General features: G+C 35.3%; 1 protein-coding gene across 1 annotated transcript in view; it reads left to right on the top strand.

The window, feature by feature from the left end:
• Window positions 1–20,486, top strand: part of LOC149797282 (protein OSCP1-like) — a 38,741-nt gene that overhangs the window by 4,221 nt on the left and 14,034 nt on the right. Inside the window, exons 4-8 of the mRNA XM_089961994.1 lie at window positions 2,053–2,133; window positions 8,380–8,483; window positions 11,203–11,331; window positions 17,281–17,344; window positions 19,782–19,909. Of these exons, the coding sequence (XP_089818120.1) occupies window positions 2,053–2,133; window positions 8,380–8,483; window positions 11,203–11,331; window positions 17,281–17,344; window positions 19,782–19,909 (506 nt within the window). The remainder of the gene's footprint in view (window positions 1–2,052; window positions 2,134–8,379; window positions 8,484–11,202; window positions 11,332–17,280; window positions 17,345–19,781; window positions 19,910–20,486) is intronic.

The raw sequence follows: 20,486 nt of genomic DNA, 5'->3' as shown, positions 1-20,486 counted from the left end.
GTTTAGTACCAAAGTTTATTGTATTGGCCCATGTCTGGTTGTATTGTTCAGAGACAATGTTGAGGGTCTATACAACCAGAGATAGGTATATATGACTGATATAGGACCTATAACACGAGGAATATTAGAGCTTTGCTACACCTTTTATTAGCATCCCTGGCTTAAAGGCCAAGTGAGCTTATGGTATGGCCCTGTATTCATTGTATTGTGTATGTTATACATCCATCATAAGTAGCTTGTTACCACTCTGGAGTCCATATTTTTGATCCAGTTGCAGTCAGAAATAGAATATGGCTTTATATCATCAAACTCCATGTCTGACAGCGAGCAAGATTCATGTTTACTAATTACTGGAGGCCATATTTTTTCTCAGATATATAATATATTATTGCATCATTAAGATCTCAGACAAGGTTAGCAATCAGCAAGAACAACACACACTACAGTAAAAGTCAACAGATCCAGTAGGCATTCAACACTATTTCAGTAATGGGTATCATTTTTTAGAATTTGATTCTACATACCTTTAAGTGGCTTGATTCACTTCATTTGGGATTGGGGCCAAATGAGTTAAGAGATAAGAGAGAAAAATCTCATTGTAATTGCAATTTTTGTATACTTGATCCTGATACCCTGTTATAAACCCCAAAAGAGGGCCCCCAAATTTGTACCCCCTTTTGCAAATGGTTGTCACATGGTCAACCTCTGTACAATCTACACTTGTCAGAACAGCAACATTTGTCCACAGATAAAATTGGCATTATAATGAGATTGACCTGGATGGATAGCAAGGATAGATGATAGATCAATAGATGCATCAGTATGTAAATATTCTGGTCCAACATGTGTCAGGAATTTAGCTTCTAAAATACATTTCAAAGTTTAAAATGGGTTTTGAATGAGGCTGTGGCTGTTGGAATGAACAATTTAAATTTGAGATTGAAATTTGTTTCAGTTTTCAGAGTAGAATGGTTTCAGTTATAATATTAAAGAAGGAAAACTTTGGGGGACTTGGAAAAAATTAAATCATGAGGAATCCCAGTATACCAGGGTTTGGTTTTGAGGGGTTTCAATGCACCTAATTTTGAAATCATGTGGCACTAGCATACTGTTATATTCAACATTCAGTCTATACTATATATATATATATATATATATATATATATATATATTGCTTGAAAATTGAAATTTTGTCTTTATATCGTTCTTGAACAGTGCTTGGAACTTGTGATGAAACTATTTTTTGTATTTAATAATCAGGTTCAAGTTTTCTGTGACATATTACACATATCATTGAATCAATGAAGATGAGTCAGCCCTATTTTTGTGTATGTGTGTGTACCAGTTTGTACGCCAATATTTGTATTTATATTTATTATTCATATCCGATCTAGAATCATTTTGTAAATGTAGTAAGTCATGATATTGAAGTCTGCATTAAACTCAGAAACATCTGTTTTGTATCCAATTTTTATTTGTAAAGTTATGGTCTGTAAATTATTCTATACACTCTTTTTGGGGAAAAAAAGAGCAGTAAAGGCCTTATTTAAAGTCCTTTAATAAACCTAGCATAAGACCTGTTTTGCCATGGTATGGTGTGGACTTTTTTTTGTTCACTTAATCACACTTAGTTGATTTATTAATGCTTTTACACGACCATATTGTTACATGGTACACACATGTAATTCCAAATAAAAAAGTGTGTTTGGTTCTGGTTGCATGACTGACTCTATTTTTAACTGCCAACCATACATTGTTATTTTAATTTTTGAAACAATTTTGGAAGAAAGACATAATTTCAGAAGAAAAATTTTTTGCAGTGGAATGTAACTGTGATCATAGTTAAAGTCATGATGCAAATGATGCTTTCTTGTTGTTTATGTATCATTTAAATCTGTCCTGACCCCTTCCCCCCAAAAAAACAGCTGCAAAAATGTTTGTACTGACCTACCTGCCCTAAAAATACTTGTCAGCATAACTAGAACCACATATACTTTTTTATTTGACCTAATAAAATTCAGTAGCTCCATAACATTGTCATTTCTATTGCAGACATATGCACCTTTATCTAATGGAGCCTTCCAGCTTATACGGCAGACATTATTAAACTTTTTTCAGGACATGCACATTCGTGTAAGTTTGCTTCCAAGTTTTCATTGCAAGTAATTTCATTATAAAATGCAAAGTGTGTCTGAAATTTCAGTTATCCATAAGACCACGGCATATTAATTATAAGCAAGTGTTAGAATATCTTTCATGTGACATGTTTAATGAAGGATCCAATGCTGTCCTATATAAAAGTATGCCCATTTCTCAAAGTTCTCATTCTTTTATGAGGCCATCTCTTTTGCAGTGAAAAGATATACTTATTAAAGACATGACCTTTGACTTTTGGTGGGTGGAGAGGATGGGATGGTAAACATTGCAAATTACTGTATGTTTCAGGATCAATTTAATGAATGAAATAATACAATTTTCTTTATACCAGTTATGCATAGATACACAATGATCATGTTATTAGCTTTGCAAAACATTAGCTAATCATTATTTACAGCCAGTATAGGGGTGATTAATCAGCTGTTATTAAAGAAGTGATAGAATAAATAGTTAAATAGTTACATGCAAATTTAGGAGTCTGAAGAAGATGTAGTTCTTTAGTAGGGAGTTGGCAATTTACGATTTCCACAACACCCTCAGCATATGTATTTCTCTGTCAGATTCATTGCCTGATCACATTGACATTAGGAAGAAAACTTGGATGCTTCTTAAATCAAACCCTTCTGGAGAGACAAAAAATGTAATCTTTCTTATATATTCCGATCTTTATATCACATAGACAAAGGGAAGAAACTTTTCCAGATTACCTCCCCATTCCATTGCTTGGTGGCATCCGATATATCTGATGCTATCCAGTTTAAGGTTTTGCTGTGATATGAGCAACATTGTATTGCATTGCCACTCAACGTTTGTCACAGTTGTCATTAATTCTACCCATCTGAACTTATATTTTTTCAGTTGTGTTAATTAAGGTTACCCAAACTTTGTTTGTGAATTTTCATTCATAAGTGTGCATGTTTGTTTGTCCAGTTTTGGACTTCTTTGATCTTACAGTTTGCACACATTATCATTGATATTTGCTGTTCATACATTTTACCTGCAAACACGGGTTGTTTTTGCTGTGTTTGCTCCACTTGGTCAGTGTTAATATGATCCCCAGTGTTTAAAGATTTAAAGGGCAGCAAGATAGAAGGGCAGAGCGAATGTCTATGGACAGTGGCATCTGAAGCCCCAACCATGAAATCTCACTCATAACCAGCATAGCAATAGATGTTACAGTGGTCCCTTTCTCCCTCTATTGCTCTTAGAACCACGCCTTCAGTGACCTTCATATGTGATCAGCTTAGAGGTGGAGGATTGGTGCACATTTGAGGTGTCCATGCTACATGCACCACAGGTGCTGCTTGATTGAAGATGCAAATTGTATAGGAGACTGTGACATGGTTATCAGTTTTGAGGGAGTTTCTTTTTATCTGTTTATAACATCTTGCCATTATTGACATGAAGTTTAGGGGAGATTGTCCACTTATTTTTGGGCAGCCCAGTGTTGTCAGTCAACCCACATATCTAAGGATGGCCTTAGTGACAGTTAAGTCCAGGTGCATGGGGTATTATACCAATCATGTAAGTATTTGATTACCATCGACCACCATTCTTGTTGCTAACAAGCCAGGCCAGCTGGCCTATTATAATCACTAGTGACCACAGGTTGTTCAAATCAACTAGAAGTGTCACATATCAGCTCAATATTCCAGGGTATGCAGTATAAATACCAGAATAACTATTCTGTCCATTTTGCTGCCCAGTTGGATGTCCAGTCTATCATCCACCTGTCCATCTCAATAACACAAACTATGTTGGTTGCTTGACTGCCAGCTGGCAAGTGTAATGTTGAAATCCTAAGAATAAGTACCAGATTATGCCCAGAGACAATGGTACTTCTTCCATGCCACTGAGAATCATGTATGTGGACTTTGCAGCTATGCCAGATGAGAATAACCCCCACAGCGAGTTTGGGGAAAATTCTCAGTCAATTGGTTTATTCCAGTCCCATCAAGGAAACATATGTAGTTAGTTTTGAAGTGACAATTGAGGAGATTTATCATCTTGCTATCTAAGTGCACATGACCACTGTCCGTGAGCCGGGCTTATAAGGTCAAGACCTCTTTAGATGCTGAGGATGAGAATGAACACACTTCCTTCCATCTACTGACACAGTCATCAAAGGTTATAGAGATCTCTGACCATCTGTCTGACAAAAAAAATTGGTGATGCTGGAATTCCAGTACATTCTTTTCAAAGAGCTGATTGCCAGCATTCTTCTTCTCCCATTGTTACAGAACCCACTCTGTCAGGTACAGTATAGATGTTCTGATCTTGGATAAGAACATTGCAGCAATTGACCTGAAAAACCCCACAATTCACCAAGATGACATCATTTCTTTCACTCAACATCCAAGTATGTGTGGAACATGGTGGCCACTTCATCAATGCTTCTCTAGGTTTATTTGTCTGAAACATCACGCAGATGAGTATGTTTGGGGTAACTAACAGGACTATGCATCTTTCAATGCCAAATGCCCTTATGATTCATGTAATCTAGATTTAGTGAGACAAGAGGCTTATTTCCTCTTGCCCTCACTTAACCCTTTACCTCATGCAAGCATCTTTGGACGCCTCTACTCCATTCGCATGAAAGCGCCTTTTGACACCTCTACTCCATTCGCATGGAAGTGCCTTTTCACACCTCTAGATGCCAGCTGTAAACATCAGCCATTTTGAGCTAGTTTTCATAGTGCCACCTTAGGGAAAACCCACCTATTAGATACTACATTCATTTCTCCGAATGACAGTTACGTCAGATCACGTGGTCACTGTTTATGCACTGGTCGATATCTGCTATTTAAAGTAACTGGGTCGTTTTCAGTACTTACGAAGTTTTCACAATTAGAATCACAACTATGAAAGATTCAATAACTTAGGTAAAGGCTCTGATATTGATGTAGGCAGCAATTAGTTTTTTTAAATTATCAAATTTAGATGACTTAGTGATGTAGAAGCAGACGAAAAACATGTAAATTTCGAGTATGGGAAATGGCAGCTACGGTTAGTCATGCGGCCTCACTGACATGACGGTGAACGAGTTCTCTCAAGATTTTAAAGCACATAAAAAATTCTTCCGTGAAAAATAATTACACAGCTAAAACAATCGGACTTTACTCTTAATTTTTTCCACATACGATAGATGTGTACCAAAAATTTAAAATGGTTAAAATTGCTGTTAAACGTAACATACACTACATTGCTTAACAGTGTACAGGCAGGCCTATGCGTATGCGGTTGGCTAGATAACAGGTGTTCTATTTATAGCGCGCTGCACTTTGTCACATTGCTCTATGAGGTAAAGGGTTAAACCACATCAAACACTGGCCCTGTACTTATTACCTTTTGGTTTGCCACAACTGTTTGGCAGCTATATTGAGTATGTGTGGAAATATGCAGTACAAGAGTTGCCTCCCCAGCTCTTCTTACTAAAACAGAAAGATGATCATAGACAGTAGGATAGAAGCTGAATCCTGCTTAACACTAGCAGTTCCATCCAGATTGAAACTAAAGATGGAAACAGGGCCCTCAGTGTTAGAAGCAATATGATAAAGGGGACAGGAAATAAAGTTTCTCCTTTAACAAACATCACAACAACCCCAAGTGGCTTACATCCTGACAGCCTAATGACATTATGGCGGTAGGCACCATTCTCCATCATTTAGGTGAGATTGGATTTACCTCTTTTTGCAAAACCATTCAGTATTCAATTAAGTTATTGCAGAGGGTCTTTAGATTTCACTTATCAAGCCCCCCTCCCTTTTTTTCTTCCCTTCTGTGATGGAGGTTTCATCTGATTACTAGAAGGTGGAAATACTAGTAGAAGTTGATCTACTTACTCCCAATGACTTGGTGGAGAGAGTTCATAGACATAATCCTCTGGGATTTATTTAAGAATTTTTCTGGTACCAGAATTGACAACATCATCACCTTGTTCAGGTCATTATCATCAACACCAATGACAGTGTAGACTACATCCTTCAAAAACACCTCATAAGACATGTACAGCCTTCCCTCCTTGTTGTCAGTACTGAGATTTCTGGTGAACTGGGCAAAGTCTGATCTCACTCCGTCCATTACAATGTGAAATTTTGGATTCATCACAACATCATTTACCTTCCACCTAATTGCTGGGATGATGGAACTTGCAGAATTGGTCTCAACAAGGCATGAATTTCCACAATAGCAACTGTTCAGTTTACTAGGTGCAGTATCAGACTGATCCTCCACACCTTCCTCTTCATGTGCCCTTTGCAGGTGGCCATACTGGTCCAGTGGTGTTCCTCTACCAGTCATCTTGATCATCAAATTACAATCTTGTTCCAGATAAAACAGTTCCTGCATTAATGTCAAGACAATGGCTTACATCAGGAATTCCTCTGGAGAAACATCATCCAGATAATTTGGTCTGTATGGATGCCAGTTTATATGGTTATGGATCTCACCTGCTGCCCTAATTCACCATGGTTAACAGCAATTATAGGCTGGAAATTAAGGCAGTAATCAATACTTTTCATTTCCACATGTGTGAACGTTTTCCTTGTAACATTGTACCAAATTACCTAACCTCTGCAACCAGGTGTAGGACTTTCTATTCTGGTTCCCCCAACACAAGATTACAGTCAAGGTCACTCACGATCCCAGCAGGATCAGTGTCACAGCCAATTTATTGTCAGAAAAGGGCTTGATTCTTCACACAGTGTAGTCATTTTGTCTGTTGATTGTTTATCAGATGTGCCAATTTGGAAGTATCCAATGATAGATCTTTTTACAACGAATTTAAACTACAAGTCCCAGATCCATGGACATTCTATTATTTAGTGAGAACAGGTTTTGTGGCTATAACATCCCTTAGATTGTTCTGAAGTGAGAGTAATCCAGTAAATAAGGGTCCAGATCTAAAAAGCTTTTCTGATTACTGATGACAGATGCAACAGATCTGGTGTGAATGATCTTCTTTGTCTAGCAACAGACTACTCCAGGAAAATCTCTGTGATACCCAACCTACTGAAGCAACCCTGTTTTGCAGATTTTTAGTTCAGCTGGTCATAGGTTACCATCTGCAGATACTGAGAAGGTGGTGATTTGTTTGCTCTCCTTTATCAAAACATAGAGGCACCAATGCAGAACCCAGTCGGTGCACTTAGACACTACTTGAAATGCAGTCCATATGACCACCAGACCAAATTAATGACATCATAACCTCCTGAAGTGCCTGGGTTTATTGCTTTCACTGGATTCATCCAGTAACATGGTTACATCTGTTACGTCAGTCAGATCAAAATTTAGGCCAGATTAATTAGCATGTAAATAACAACTTTATATGCTGCTGACAACAATGAATATCGTTGGGAATTTTTGAGTCCTTCCTGTTGGTTGACGATGGAATATAGATTAAATGAAGACTACCATTTTTTATACATGTATTTTCTAACAGTATGTGACTGATACATGAAATTTCTAACATGTGACTTATACTCGAATTCATGTATTTTTCATATACATGTACTTAATGCATTATGGATTTTATTGCACAAAGTTAACACAAATGTATCAATATACAAGTGTATTTCACACTGATGCCACCTTCATTTAATCAAAATTTCCATTGTTTATTTTCTCAGAAGGCAAATCTACTCAGGATGATAGTTCACCCCTTACAGACAAATTTCACTTGTATATGGGTCAAAAAGAAATTGCCTGCTCTGTTGGCCTAGTGGTTAGAGTGTCCGCCTCAGATATGGGAGGTCATAGGTTTGATCCCTGGCTGAGTCATACCAAAGACTTAGAAATTGGGTACTAACAGTTGCCTCGCTGTTAAAAGGTGTTCGGACTGGTTGGCCTGTTGTCAGGTAGGACTGTAGTAAATTATGTTAGTCCTAGAAAAGTATCCAGTCACATTACTGTAAATTCCTTCCACATCTCATTGCAGTTGTGAGCACCCTGGTTGATGTTTTGGTTTAGCTTAAATAGGATAACATCTGGTATATGGGTAGCCACCTGGCAGTGGAATGGGGAGGTAATTTAGAAGAGTTTCTTCCCTTTGTCTATCTGGTGTATACATGGGAAATACAAAAATGTTCATCTTTCTAGGAGGGCTGGACTAAAGAGGTAGCTGATTTTGTTTCTTAAAATTAATGTGATAATGTAGAAACACTTGGAGAAATTGTTATAGCAGTAGTTTTAATTTGTAATTATTCTATTTCTGTAATTTTTCAGGTGTCCATCTTTCTGAAAGACAAGGTCCAGAATAACAATGGGCGCTTTGTGCTTGCTACTGGAGGTCTACTTCCTTGGGGTTGTCAAGTACCAGGATTGATCAGGTTACTTTTTAATAGTAGAACTTTGATTTGGTCTCTCCTATTACATCCATATACCTGTCCCAAGAAACTTGTTAGCAAGGTAACGTAAAAACCATTCAAAATAGACAAATGAAATTTGGCTTGCATATTTGCATGTGTATGTAAGTGTCCTGACTCGAGTTTTAGGCTGTTACATCAGTTTTTCAGTTCAACTTTATGGGCAGACTTTTTAAAGGAAAAACCTTGTTAACACCATTAGCAAAAGCCATTTTGTTCTTAAAACAATTCTAATATTTTTTTTATCATTTTGGACATATTGATCTGTATTTGGGGCATGTATGTTTTGCAAACGATTTTAGCATTTGTGCTCTGTCATACAGACCCTGAAATAGCCTAATTGTACCAATGAAATTAAACCACCATGCAAACAGACTGTAGAATGATGACAGATGAAATGGAGAATGAATGCCAATGTTGTGTTTTAAAGAAAATGAAGAGCATGAATGAAAACTGCAGAATGATGAATACAGAATAATCCATGATTACACATTCTGTGAATGGATTTAAAAATTCAGTTTTATTCTGTCACTAAATGTTTGTGGTCGTTTCACTGCACGATAATCCATCATGAGATTCTTTACAGACTGGTATGATATTTAGCTCCTTACAGGCTGTGATATTGTTCTTCCCAAGATGGACATAACAACTGCAATTGATTTGATATCATCATAACCAGTGGCTATATCAGTACATAATAAGAAATAAATTTTGCTTACAAATACTCAACAATACTCTCTATTTGTAGGTATATTGCCAGCAAAGTAAAGCAGGCTTATGTTATGTCCCTTTGTCCATCATGTCTTATCCATTGTCTGGTGTCTGTCTGGCTTTTAATATTTTCAACTTCTGATAAACTGCCAGCCAAATGAGGCACAGAGTATCCTGGTGTAAAGGCCTTTCATGTGTGCACTACTGATACTGATCCATCATTAAATGTTGCCATCATTCTAAAAATAAAAAAAATTGTTAAACTACTTCTCAAAAACCACATAATTTTATAAATTTAACAACATGCATTGTAGCATGAATACTTTTCAAATATGTGAACATGTCTTTTAGGGATTTATAAATTCCTGACAATTTATGGTCCAATATATATGGCTACCCTACTAAAATTTGAAAAATCTGATCCTTGTCTTTCGGCAGTTACTGTTTTCAACTTCTTCTCACCGAAATTGGCACAGAGCATCTTGTCATAAAGACCTTTATAGTCACATGTCCATACTTTAGATTTCAGTAAAACAAATTTCCGTCTTCTCTATAACTTCAGAGGTGTTTAAGGTAAATAAAAGATATTCATTACATTTATATATTGCCACTTTAAGATGTGATGCCTTCTACATTTAGGCTTGAATGTTCAATGTCAAGGTCATAAATTTCATAGTTCATTGTTTTGCTTTATATCTTGAAAGCTGTTGGCAGCTGTCGGAGGTTTGGAGATGAACCATGCTACATTTACCCTTCTTTAATTAATGGCATCTCATACATCACATGTCACAATTAAGGTTTTATCTTCATGGTCAAGGTCACTGACCAGTTTCTTCCTGTTTTCTCTACTTTTTCTGAAATTTAGGTAATTTCAACTGAATATACATTGATAGTTCTTATTCTTGACATAAGCGTGATATGTGAGTGGGTATTATTGTCATGTACATTGCAAAACCATTAAAAAATATCAGTTAAATTTCAGTACATATATAATTTTCTTTCCATTAGCTCCATTTTCCCACTGCTGCTGAATAACTTCATTGGTTATGACATTGTTTATTCAAGTCTTTTCAACATAAAATTGTTTTATTTGAGTCTTTTCTACATAAAATTGTTTGGCAAGTACCCCCTCCCCACCTCACGCGATGTCGTCGAGTAGAATAACTGACTTTTCTTATAAAATAATATGTCTTCATTTACATGATGACATGTTAATATTTGATAGTGATTTATTTGGATGTTGCTAACTGTATGTGATTAAATTATGCAGATAAAAGTTTTGTCAAGTGGATGAAATGCCTTCTTCGTAAAGGAAGCGATAAATGTGTTGTCTCATCATTTTTTGGTCTTTGTCAGTTACCCTGACTTGTTCAAGGTTAATTTCTCTGTGTGTGTATGTGTGTGTTAATGCACAAAATCTATTTTTAGCCTATGCTGATCCTGAAATTTTGTCCGGTTGGGATCATCAAGAGAAGAACTCGACAGATGTGTGAAGCCCAAAACTCTCTCATAACATTGTTGAGCCCATTTCCTGTAAACATCAGTTTTTATAGAAAATAATATAATATTGATCTTAGTGTTACATATACTTTAGTCAGCACTTCTTTCAGTAACAGAAACTTGACATTGTGAGACTGCATCGACGATAGAGATAATCTGATTACTTACCTTATGTCATGATATGAATTATTTATTGGTTCTGGATACATTTGAGATAATGGTGGCTGCTTGTCAGGGAATATTTTCCATTTTTGTACTTATATGCAGGCTGCTGGTTGCATTAGAGGGGTGGCCGTTCTTGAGGGGTACTTTTGAATACAAACTTGGTGGTGGCAAGGGATTCTGGCTGTAAGAAGCAAGTGGCCGCTGGTTGTGGGGCCGTTCAAGAGGGTTACTGCTATATAGCTCATGAAACATCAGACCAGCCAAAAATGTTCAGATTTTGTAAGAATTTTCATTTTTGCTTTTTAAGGTTATTTGATGAAAATGGAAAAGAGGCAAAGACTGTATCATTTCCATCAGGCGGCAACTACACCATGTCACAGAAGGAGGGCGCAATTGAGATGAAGGGTGACAGGGTAACAAATTTAGGGAAAAACATGTAAGTGAAGTAGAATGTAATTGCAATATATCTATCATGTACCCATGCACAACAGACACACACAGCTACAAATAGCATAAATCTAGATGTTCTGTCACTTTGAGCAAAGCATTACAGATCAGGATTTGTCACTTTGAACAAAGCACTACAGATCAGGATCTGTCATTTAGATAAAAAATGTTGCTTAGAGCAAAGCTGTACAGATCAGGATCTGTGTCTTATGTCAGGATCTGTCATTTAGAGCAAGTAGTTGCTTAGTGCAAAACACTGCAGATCAGGATCTGTGTCTTAGAGCAAAGCATTGCAGATCAGGATTTGTCACTTAGAGCAAAGCACTGCAGATCAGGATATGTGTCTAAGAGCAAAGCACTGCAGGTCAGGATTTGTCACTTAGAGCAAAGCACTGCAGATCAGGAATTATCACTTAGAACATAGCACTGTGGATCAGGATTTGTCACTTAGAGCAAAGCACTGCAGATCAGGAATTATCACTTAGAACACAGCACTACAGATCAGGATTTGTCACTTAGAGCAAAGCACTGTAGATCAGGAATTATCACTTAGAACACAGCACTGCAGATCAGGATTTGTCACTTAGAGCAAAGATTTGCAGATCAGGAATTATCACTTAGAGCAAAGCACTGCAGATCAGGAATTATCACTTAGAACAGAATCTCAGCTATTTACTTTGATTGGCAGTTAGAATGAACATTGTAAACACTGATCTGCTGTTACATTAGGCAGAACAGAAGTTAGTTGTAGTTGGATATTAAGTTCACACATAGGTGAATGTGGTAAAATCACCTATTTTAATACAATATCTTATGCATTATATGAGAAAACTAATGTATTAGCAACTATGCAAGCACAACACAGAATGCAAATGGTGTCTAATGTGTAATTTAAGGAATATTTGCTTCAATTAGAGTGTATTATTGTAATTTTCATTACTGTACTTGTAAGGTCCTGAAGTTTACTTTAGCATTAGGCCAGCTATGACTTGATGTCAACTTGGAATGTCAATCACACAACAGGAAAATACTTAAATTTCAACAATTTAATAAACACTAGCAGTAATTCAGATGAACAAGGCATTGTGTGAAAATGATTAGAGGATACAGTTATCAGTCTTTGATATTCCAATTGAAATTCTTTTGTTGTGAAATGGATCCAAAAAAAATTGATGTAATTTATTTAGTCTCTTAAATTACACATAGAATTCTTCTTTGCCTACCTAAATGTAAATAACGTGTGGCTCAGTATTGACAGTTAAGAACACACAAATCAAAATGATAATTGTAATTGTGATTAATGCATTTAACAAGAATGACAGGAATGTTTATAATAAATGGAATTATGATGCCACTCAGGTGTTTCATAATGTATATAATAAATGGAATTATGATGCCACTTGGGTGTTTCATAATGTATATAATAAATGGAATTATGATGCCACTCGGTTGTTTCATAATGTATATAAAAAATAGAATTATGATGCCACTCGGTTGTATCATAATGTACATAATAAATGGAATTATGATGCCACTCGGGTGTTTCATAATGTATATAATAAATGGAATTATGATGCCACTTGGTTGTTTCATTATGTATATAACAAATGGAATTATGATGCCACTCGGTTGTTTCGTAATGTATATAATAAATGGAATTATGATGCCACTCGGGTGTTTCATAATGTATATAATAAATGGAATCTTGTTGCCACTCGGTTGTTTCATAATGTATATAATAAATGGAATTATGATGCCACTCAGGTGTTTCATAATGTATATAATAAATGGAATTATGATGCCACTCAGGTGTTTCATAATGTATATAATAAATGGAATTATGATGCCACTCAGGTGTTTCATAATGTGTATAATAAATGGAATTATGATGCCACTCGGTTGTTTCATAATGTATATAATAAATGGAATTATGATGCCACTCGGTTGTTTCATAATGTATATAATAAATGGAATTATGATGCCACTCGGTTGTTTCATAATGTATATAATAAATGGAATTATGATGCCACTCAGGTGTTTCATAATGTATATAATAAATGGAATTATGATGCCACTCAGGTGTTTCATAATGTATATAATAAATGGAATTATGATGCCACTCAGGTGTTTCATAATGTATATAATAAATGGAATTATGATGCCACTCAGGTGTTTCATAATGTGTATAATAAATGGAATTATGATGCTGCTCTGGTGTGTTTTTTAATGTATATAGATCAGAAGACTTCAAAACTCCAGAAGAAATTCTCAGAATTTTCACTGTCAGAAATAAAACTGCATATATCACTTAGTTATATTAAAGAATGCATGAATACTTGAAATTTATATCTTAGAAATATTTCTTCTTTATTGTGAATAATATACTCTTAAAATAAGTAACAAAAACAAAATGAAACACAACAATTTTTGGGGTGAATTTAACAAATAATTTATTTCCCTAGAATACAAAGGGAAAATTAGATAAAAAGAACTTACGGTATTGAGAATTAAATCCCAGAAAAATCCAAGAATTACAGACAAAAGTCCTAGTAATTTAAAGTCCTGAATAAATCCAAAAACTGATGGCATTTATGTGTTTGTTATAGCTTATAGAGTGTTGATGTGTCAATAGTCTTTTGAAGAATCACAGTAATATAATTCCAGGTTTGAATATTCTGTAAATTCCAGTGAATGTCTTTATCCAAGAATTTTATCGGAGCACTTTTGTATTTCCAGGGAAAATAATCATATGAATTCAATAATTTAAAGAAAAAGATTCATCCCAACTGGATATAACATAATACAACCTGAAAGTGCTAGATGTTAAAACACAAATGACCAAGTCCTCACAATTATGAGATTATATAGTTCTCTACTTGACCTGATGTCACTATTAGCATTTTCTATTTAGAAAACATTAACTTATGGAAAATAACATTCTAGAATGATCCTGATGTTTACAAAATCAAAACCATAAGATGGATTACACTCTGACAGGAAATACCAAAACATAAACCCAAATACACATATTTAATTGTTCTATTAATAATGATCCTGATATTAAGCCCATACACAGAGAGAATAATTTAGCTATGTATTAGTTGTTTACACAAAGTAAAATGAAAAAGAAGTCACTCAGGTCAAGCAGAAATGAACTCTGGTTTGGACAAGGTCTAGTCCAGCATACAATGTTACATTACAGTAATATGTAATAAAATTTTAAAAATGTTTAAAATTAACAAACTAAACAATTAAATATACATAACAATGGTCACTCCAATGGGGGCGCTCACCAGTTATTATGTACTTTTGAGAGAGTGATGTATGTAAGGTGAAGTTGTTTGCATTTAAAACATGCACAATGGAGAGAATGTTGGCATACCTCTATGCTACATTATTTACTGTGGATGATATTCCTTTGGATATTGTACTTTTGGAAATTGTACATGATCTAAGCACACTGCTAACTAAAATGACTGCTTCCTTGTGCTAAAAAATCAGCCTGAATTAGTCTAAAGTACACTATCCATAGCAGCTATTAAAAAAGGGAAAATTAATTTTGCGAGACTTGACAATGCCACCTTCTGAAAGTGCATAGAATGAATTACCAAATGTATAAAATGTAAAAATGTTATCGGCTCTTTTTTATACAATTTACCTCTAAAGTTCAGGAAAAGTAAAACTGACCAAGTGGAGCTAGCACTTTTTTGAAAGGTGCACATCTGGAGTAAAGCCAAGCTGTATACTCTATAACCCATATTACACCCATCAATCATTCACCAAAATAAAAGGAATTAAAGGTTCTTTGAACATGCGTGAGATATACAGGGTCTTTTTTTAAATAGCCAGTATAACCAGTGAAGAAAGCCGGGGAAATTCTTTTTCGTTAAAATTCTTACCCTATGCAAAATACGAAACTGTAGAGTGCCACCAATGGGAATGTACACATAATGAATACCTCCTGTAAAAATACTATAATGACTGCTCCCTACAATACACATTTATCAGATTACCATAGTAATGCTACTGCCATTTGAATACACTTTCATAGTAGAAGTTTATTTATACAGTATTATGAAATGTATTGTTATTTATCAGTCAGTTCATAATAGTAACATAAACCAATTTTAAAAAATCACATATTGAACAAGCTATGTTGCATGCATACCCTATTAAAGTAATGCTAATATGGGAACAATGTTTGCAAACACTACAGAATATATTATATTAATAAATAACTTTTAACATGTTCTTCTATGTCTTTCTTGACTATTCAATATCGTGTAATACGTTATATCACTGCAGTATAGTGGATTCTGTGTAGTACATGTACTGTGATTATAATGGACAGGGTTACTTATGGTGTAGTCGTAATTATGATTCACTTCTGTGTAGTACGTATACTGTGATTATAATGGACAGGGTTACTTATGGTGCAGTGGTAATTATGATTCACTTCTGTGTAGTACATGTACTGTGATTATAATGGACAGGGTTACTTATGGTGCAGTGGTAATTATGATTCACTTCTGTGTAGTACATATACTGTGATTATAATGGACAGGGTTACTTATGGTGCAGTGGTAATTATGATTCACTTCTGTGTAGTACATGTACTGTGATTATAATGGACAGGGTTACTTATGGTGCAGTGGTAATTATGATTCAGTTCTTTGCCCAGCTTGAGTTTTACATTTCCATAAAAGTTGCAAGAGAAAAGAGTGCCATAACTGTCCCTTTTCTCCCTTATAAAAGTATGATTGATTTTTCAGCAGCTACCATCTTAAGATGGTTTTCTTTCAGACTATATAAATAATTTATCACTGTCTCAGTAAACGAGATCATTCTTTCATGAAAGTCAAAGACCTTGAAATCAGGGCTGTTGCTGTGCATATGGGCCTTTATTAAATCATTTTTCTTTGGATGATGTCATGAAAGTGGCATCTCTCTTGACCTACTCTGACATTATTTTACCTTGGATCTGTCTCACACAGTAATGAGGGCATTTATGCATTGGCCCCAATTGTATCATCTTAGCAAGTTTTCAAACTGTCTTCTAGTGAGCAGTAAAACATTCGACTTTCAGCAGTTGTAAGTTCATTTTGATAGTTTCTCTAAGGCCATCAGACTCACATAGGCTGGCAGATTGCATAAACACCATAATAGCAGATAATGCTTTTTTAAAAAAAGAAATGGGGGGGAGAGATGGTAAAACTAACTTTAATTATATAACGATTTGCATGTTGTTAGCTCCCTGTTCCCTGCTGCTCTGAGATCCTTCCATTCTTGGTCTGAATGAAGGATGATGTTCCGATTGTATGAAGTTGACCAAGGTATCTAAATCTCTTATTGATAAATAGAGGAGGGAATAATCTCCTTGGACTGGGGACTGGTGCTGGGAAAATATATGGTTGGTTAATTGGCTGGTTTATTGGTAGATTTTATGGTGCACCAGCACCATAAGACTATACTGCACTACAAAAAAGGTTATTCGATAAAGATATATGTATCACAAAGGTTTATTACCAATGAGCAATTAAAGTAGAAAAACATATTGGTGAGATTTTGAAATTATGTGAAGGTTACCAATCAATGGGGGATTTAAATGGGGGAATAGATGTGGCATTATATTGATAACAGGTGAGTGTAATGTAATTAAAATTAGGTTCACCCCTCCCCAAAAAATAAATACCCCCCCCCCCACAGAAATAACCTTAAATCAAACAGGATGCACATGAGTAATTTCTATACTATTAGACTTAACTTGTTTGAAGCATACACTTGCTTGAGTTATTCTGGTAATAAAATGGGGGGGAGGGGTTGAAGAAAGAAGTCTAAGTCATCCAAACCCTTGGTCTCATTTTTACATTTTATCATTTAAAAATATCAGGATAGGCCATAGATGGCTATTACTTTCAATTTTTCTTTCTTTTTCTAGGTATTTAATTTCCCGACCAGTTGATACTAGTAAAGGTCGCACAACGACCACAATGTCAGACATTGTAAGTAACAGACATGTCATTATTTTTTGTTTTGCCTGCAAAAGCAAGCAAAACTTGAAAGTTTTGTCATCAGTTGAAAGTGTTTGTTGTGGCTATATTCCATAGATCAAATTTTCAGTTGATCTTTTATCACAGACTTGTTTTAAATAATGTTATAGATTTTGCTATCAGATGCATGAGTTTTTCCAGTGTTCTTTGAGAAATGGAAATGAAATTGAATATTGGCTTTTATGAAATGTATTTCTCTTTCTTCTGCATTTTAATTTGCCTACCTTGTAAGGTGGAGATGATGTAATGTTGTTGTACATCTATTTGTCCATCCATCCATATGTCCATCTGTCTGTTACCAATTTTCATTCCATGCAATACTTAAAGTTGTCCAGTATCAATATTTAACCAAATTTTGTGTACAGCTTCACTTTGGTTAAGGAAGAACCCATTTCATTTTTGGGGTCAAAATGGGAAAAAGCAAGGTCACTGCAACTGAAAGAAGACAAGGGATTCTGCATAATATAATAAATTCTCCACCATCCGCATTTACCAAACTTGTTGGGACGACATGCACTTGGAGTAAGAAAGAACACTATCAAATGATGATGGACCTATTGATATATTACTTTACTTCCTTGAAATTTTCAAGGCATTGTACCTATTCATCTAACAGCTGAAATTTATTATATGACATAATCTTGTGAGAGAACTTGCCTTTCAGTTTTTTATGGATTATTCTGGAACTTGGTAGATATAATGATTATCATCTGAACATATGCATGTTCACAGAGCTGGCAATTTTGGCCAGAGTTATACCCGTTTTTCAGTTTATACCTGGATGCAGTATATCACAAAATTTTGTGAATGCAACAAGTCTTGCGGTTTCTACTGGATTTTTGTGAAACATTGTATATACTTTGGTCTTTATCAATAGATTTGCATGTCAATCGTTTTACTCCTACAATTTGGTAAGATTTATTGCCCTTTGTAACTTTTTTATGCACCTCACTTTTAGTGGAGTATATTATGCCATGATCCTGTCTGTTCATCTCTATGTCTGTCCATGGAAGAAGTTTATTGATTCGGGGGTCAAAAGGATTAAAGATATTAAAGATAAAGGTCACTAAAGGAACAAAAATGGTTTCTAAACAATAACATATTCAGACCAGACTTGCTGGATAGAGTGCACTTGGAGTAGTGGAGAAAAACCTATTAATTTTAGGGTCAAAAGGTAAAAGGGCAAGGATATTGTAACTGAAAAAAGGAGACAAAAGAAACCTCTAGATTCTGGGTCATAGAGATTAGATGGCATGATTGTCCTAAGGCTGATAAGAAAATGTTTATGTACAGCAACTTTAGTTCAAGACTGCATACCTTGATCAAAGATCCATGTCACTGGGTCCCATTGGTCAATAATCTCTAGTCAACCATGCCGTCCTAGTTTCTGTAATGTGCCATTCACAGTACACTTTTTTACAAGGTTGGAGCTGGATGTAATATATGACAGAATCTTTTGTCTGTAAGTAGTCTTGTAGTTAGTTATTGATGGATCTTGGGATATTTTGTACAATGCATGCTCATCTCCCAAAGTTGTTCAGGTTGACTAATCATTATGTTTCCCTGATTTTCATAAGGTTACCATTCTCATGGCTGCTTTTCTTGAAGACCATACTGTAGATTTCTTTCCATCATTGGCATAGGACTGAGAAGTGGAATATGGGAGAGGGTCTATATGAGAAAAATGAGCACCATTCCTCTAGGTCTATATGAACCAGCAAGAATTATTAGTTTTCATTTGTCTTCCTAGAATTAGAGTAGAGAGATTCTTTGAGCAAACATAAGCACTGGAAGGCTTTTTGCCTTATTTTGAAAAACTGTTTTAAAATTAATGTTTGGATAATGCAAAAGAAACATGATAAAAGTGAACATGTATAATACAGTGGTAATGAACTAACTTTCACCTCTGCAGGCTTGAGTTTGATCCCTAGTTTTGGCTTGTACACTAATAACAGGTTGTTCAGCTGAAAGTTATTGTTTCTTCCTGGTTCTTCAGTTTGCTTTATCTCCATGATTACCATATGTAAGTTTCTTAACCTGTAGAATACTTTGTATGAGTAGTTAGTTATTGTTGTTGTAGGTCTATCACCATTTTTCATCATGTGTTAGGCTAAACATGGCATTCAAAAAATTGGGCAGAGTAAGAACCCAGTAAAACCCTGGGAAGAACCAGTAACCCACAGGAAGCTACTTGCAAGCTTTCTCACATACCAATGTTGGCTATGCCTAGGACTTGAACCCATAATTGAGCTGTATATGATCTGTTAAGGCAAGCACCTTTGATCACTTAGCCCCCTGTAAGTTGTTAGAACATGTTGTATAATTTACATAAAATAGATAAAGCCTAAATGATGAAATAAAATGACAACTTGTCTGTTTTATTCTTCAGGAATCCAGTACTCCAGATCCATTAGCCAAAGCTCAGCTGGATCTCCTTTCGCATCTAATTGGAAACAAAATGGAAACAAAGAAAATGGCATTTAGATTGAACCTTTTCAAAACAGATGAAGAGGAAGAGTAAGCTGTTTGACTGTAGTTGTCATCTTCTCATCTAACTGACACACTGAAAGGTGCCAAAATTTAAACATGCAAAGTTTTTATTTTAGTGTCTAGTTGATTTTGTCCTCATTCATCATTATCGTTATGTTGCTTTAGTTTTTCATTATGCTTTATTACAAGTTTTATAATGCATTCTGGGGTCAGCTTTCAGTGCAGTATGCAGTTAATTGACCCATTCTCTGGATTCATTTTTAGATCACTTTCTATAAGACCAAATGAAATTGTGGTATGATCCTGCAGCCATTGTGCTTCTCTCATCATTTGTCAATAATTGCTTTCTCCTTTGAATATATTCCTCGACCACATTAAGGTTAGGCAGAAGCTCTGCTACCTCTCCAATCCAGCAGTCAAGGAAATATGAAAATGTTTGTCTTTCCCGTTTCATATAACATAGATGAAGAGAAGAAACTCTTTCCAACGTTTCCTTCACCTTTGCTATGGTTGTTCACTTTGTTTTAGCTTTCACTATATATGACAGACATCATATCATATCTCAAAAAGTCCAAGTTATATGTCTTGGATTGACCTTCTATCA

This window comes from Sinohyriopsis cumingii, chromosome 6, assembly GCF_028554795.1.
Source record: "Sinohyriopsis cumingii isolate HCF-2022 chromosome 6, ASM2855479v2, whole genome shotgun sequence".
NCBI classification, from domain to species: domain Eukaryota; kingdom Metazoa; phylum Mollusca; class Bivalvia; order Unionida; family Unionidae; genus Sinohyriopsis; species Sinohyriopsis cumingii.
Note: the sequence above shows the minus strand (reverse complement) of the source record. Positions and strands in the feature narration are given on the sequence as shown.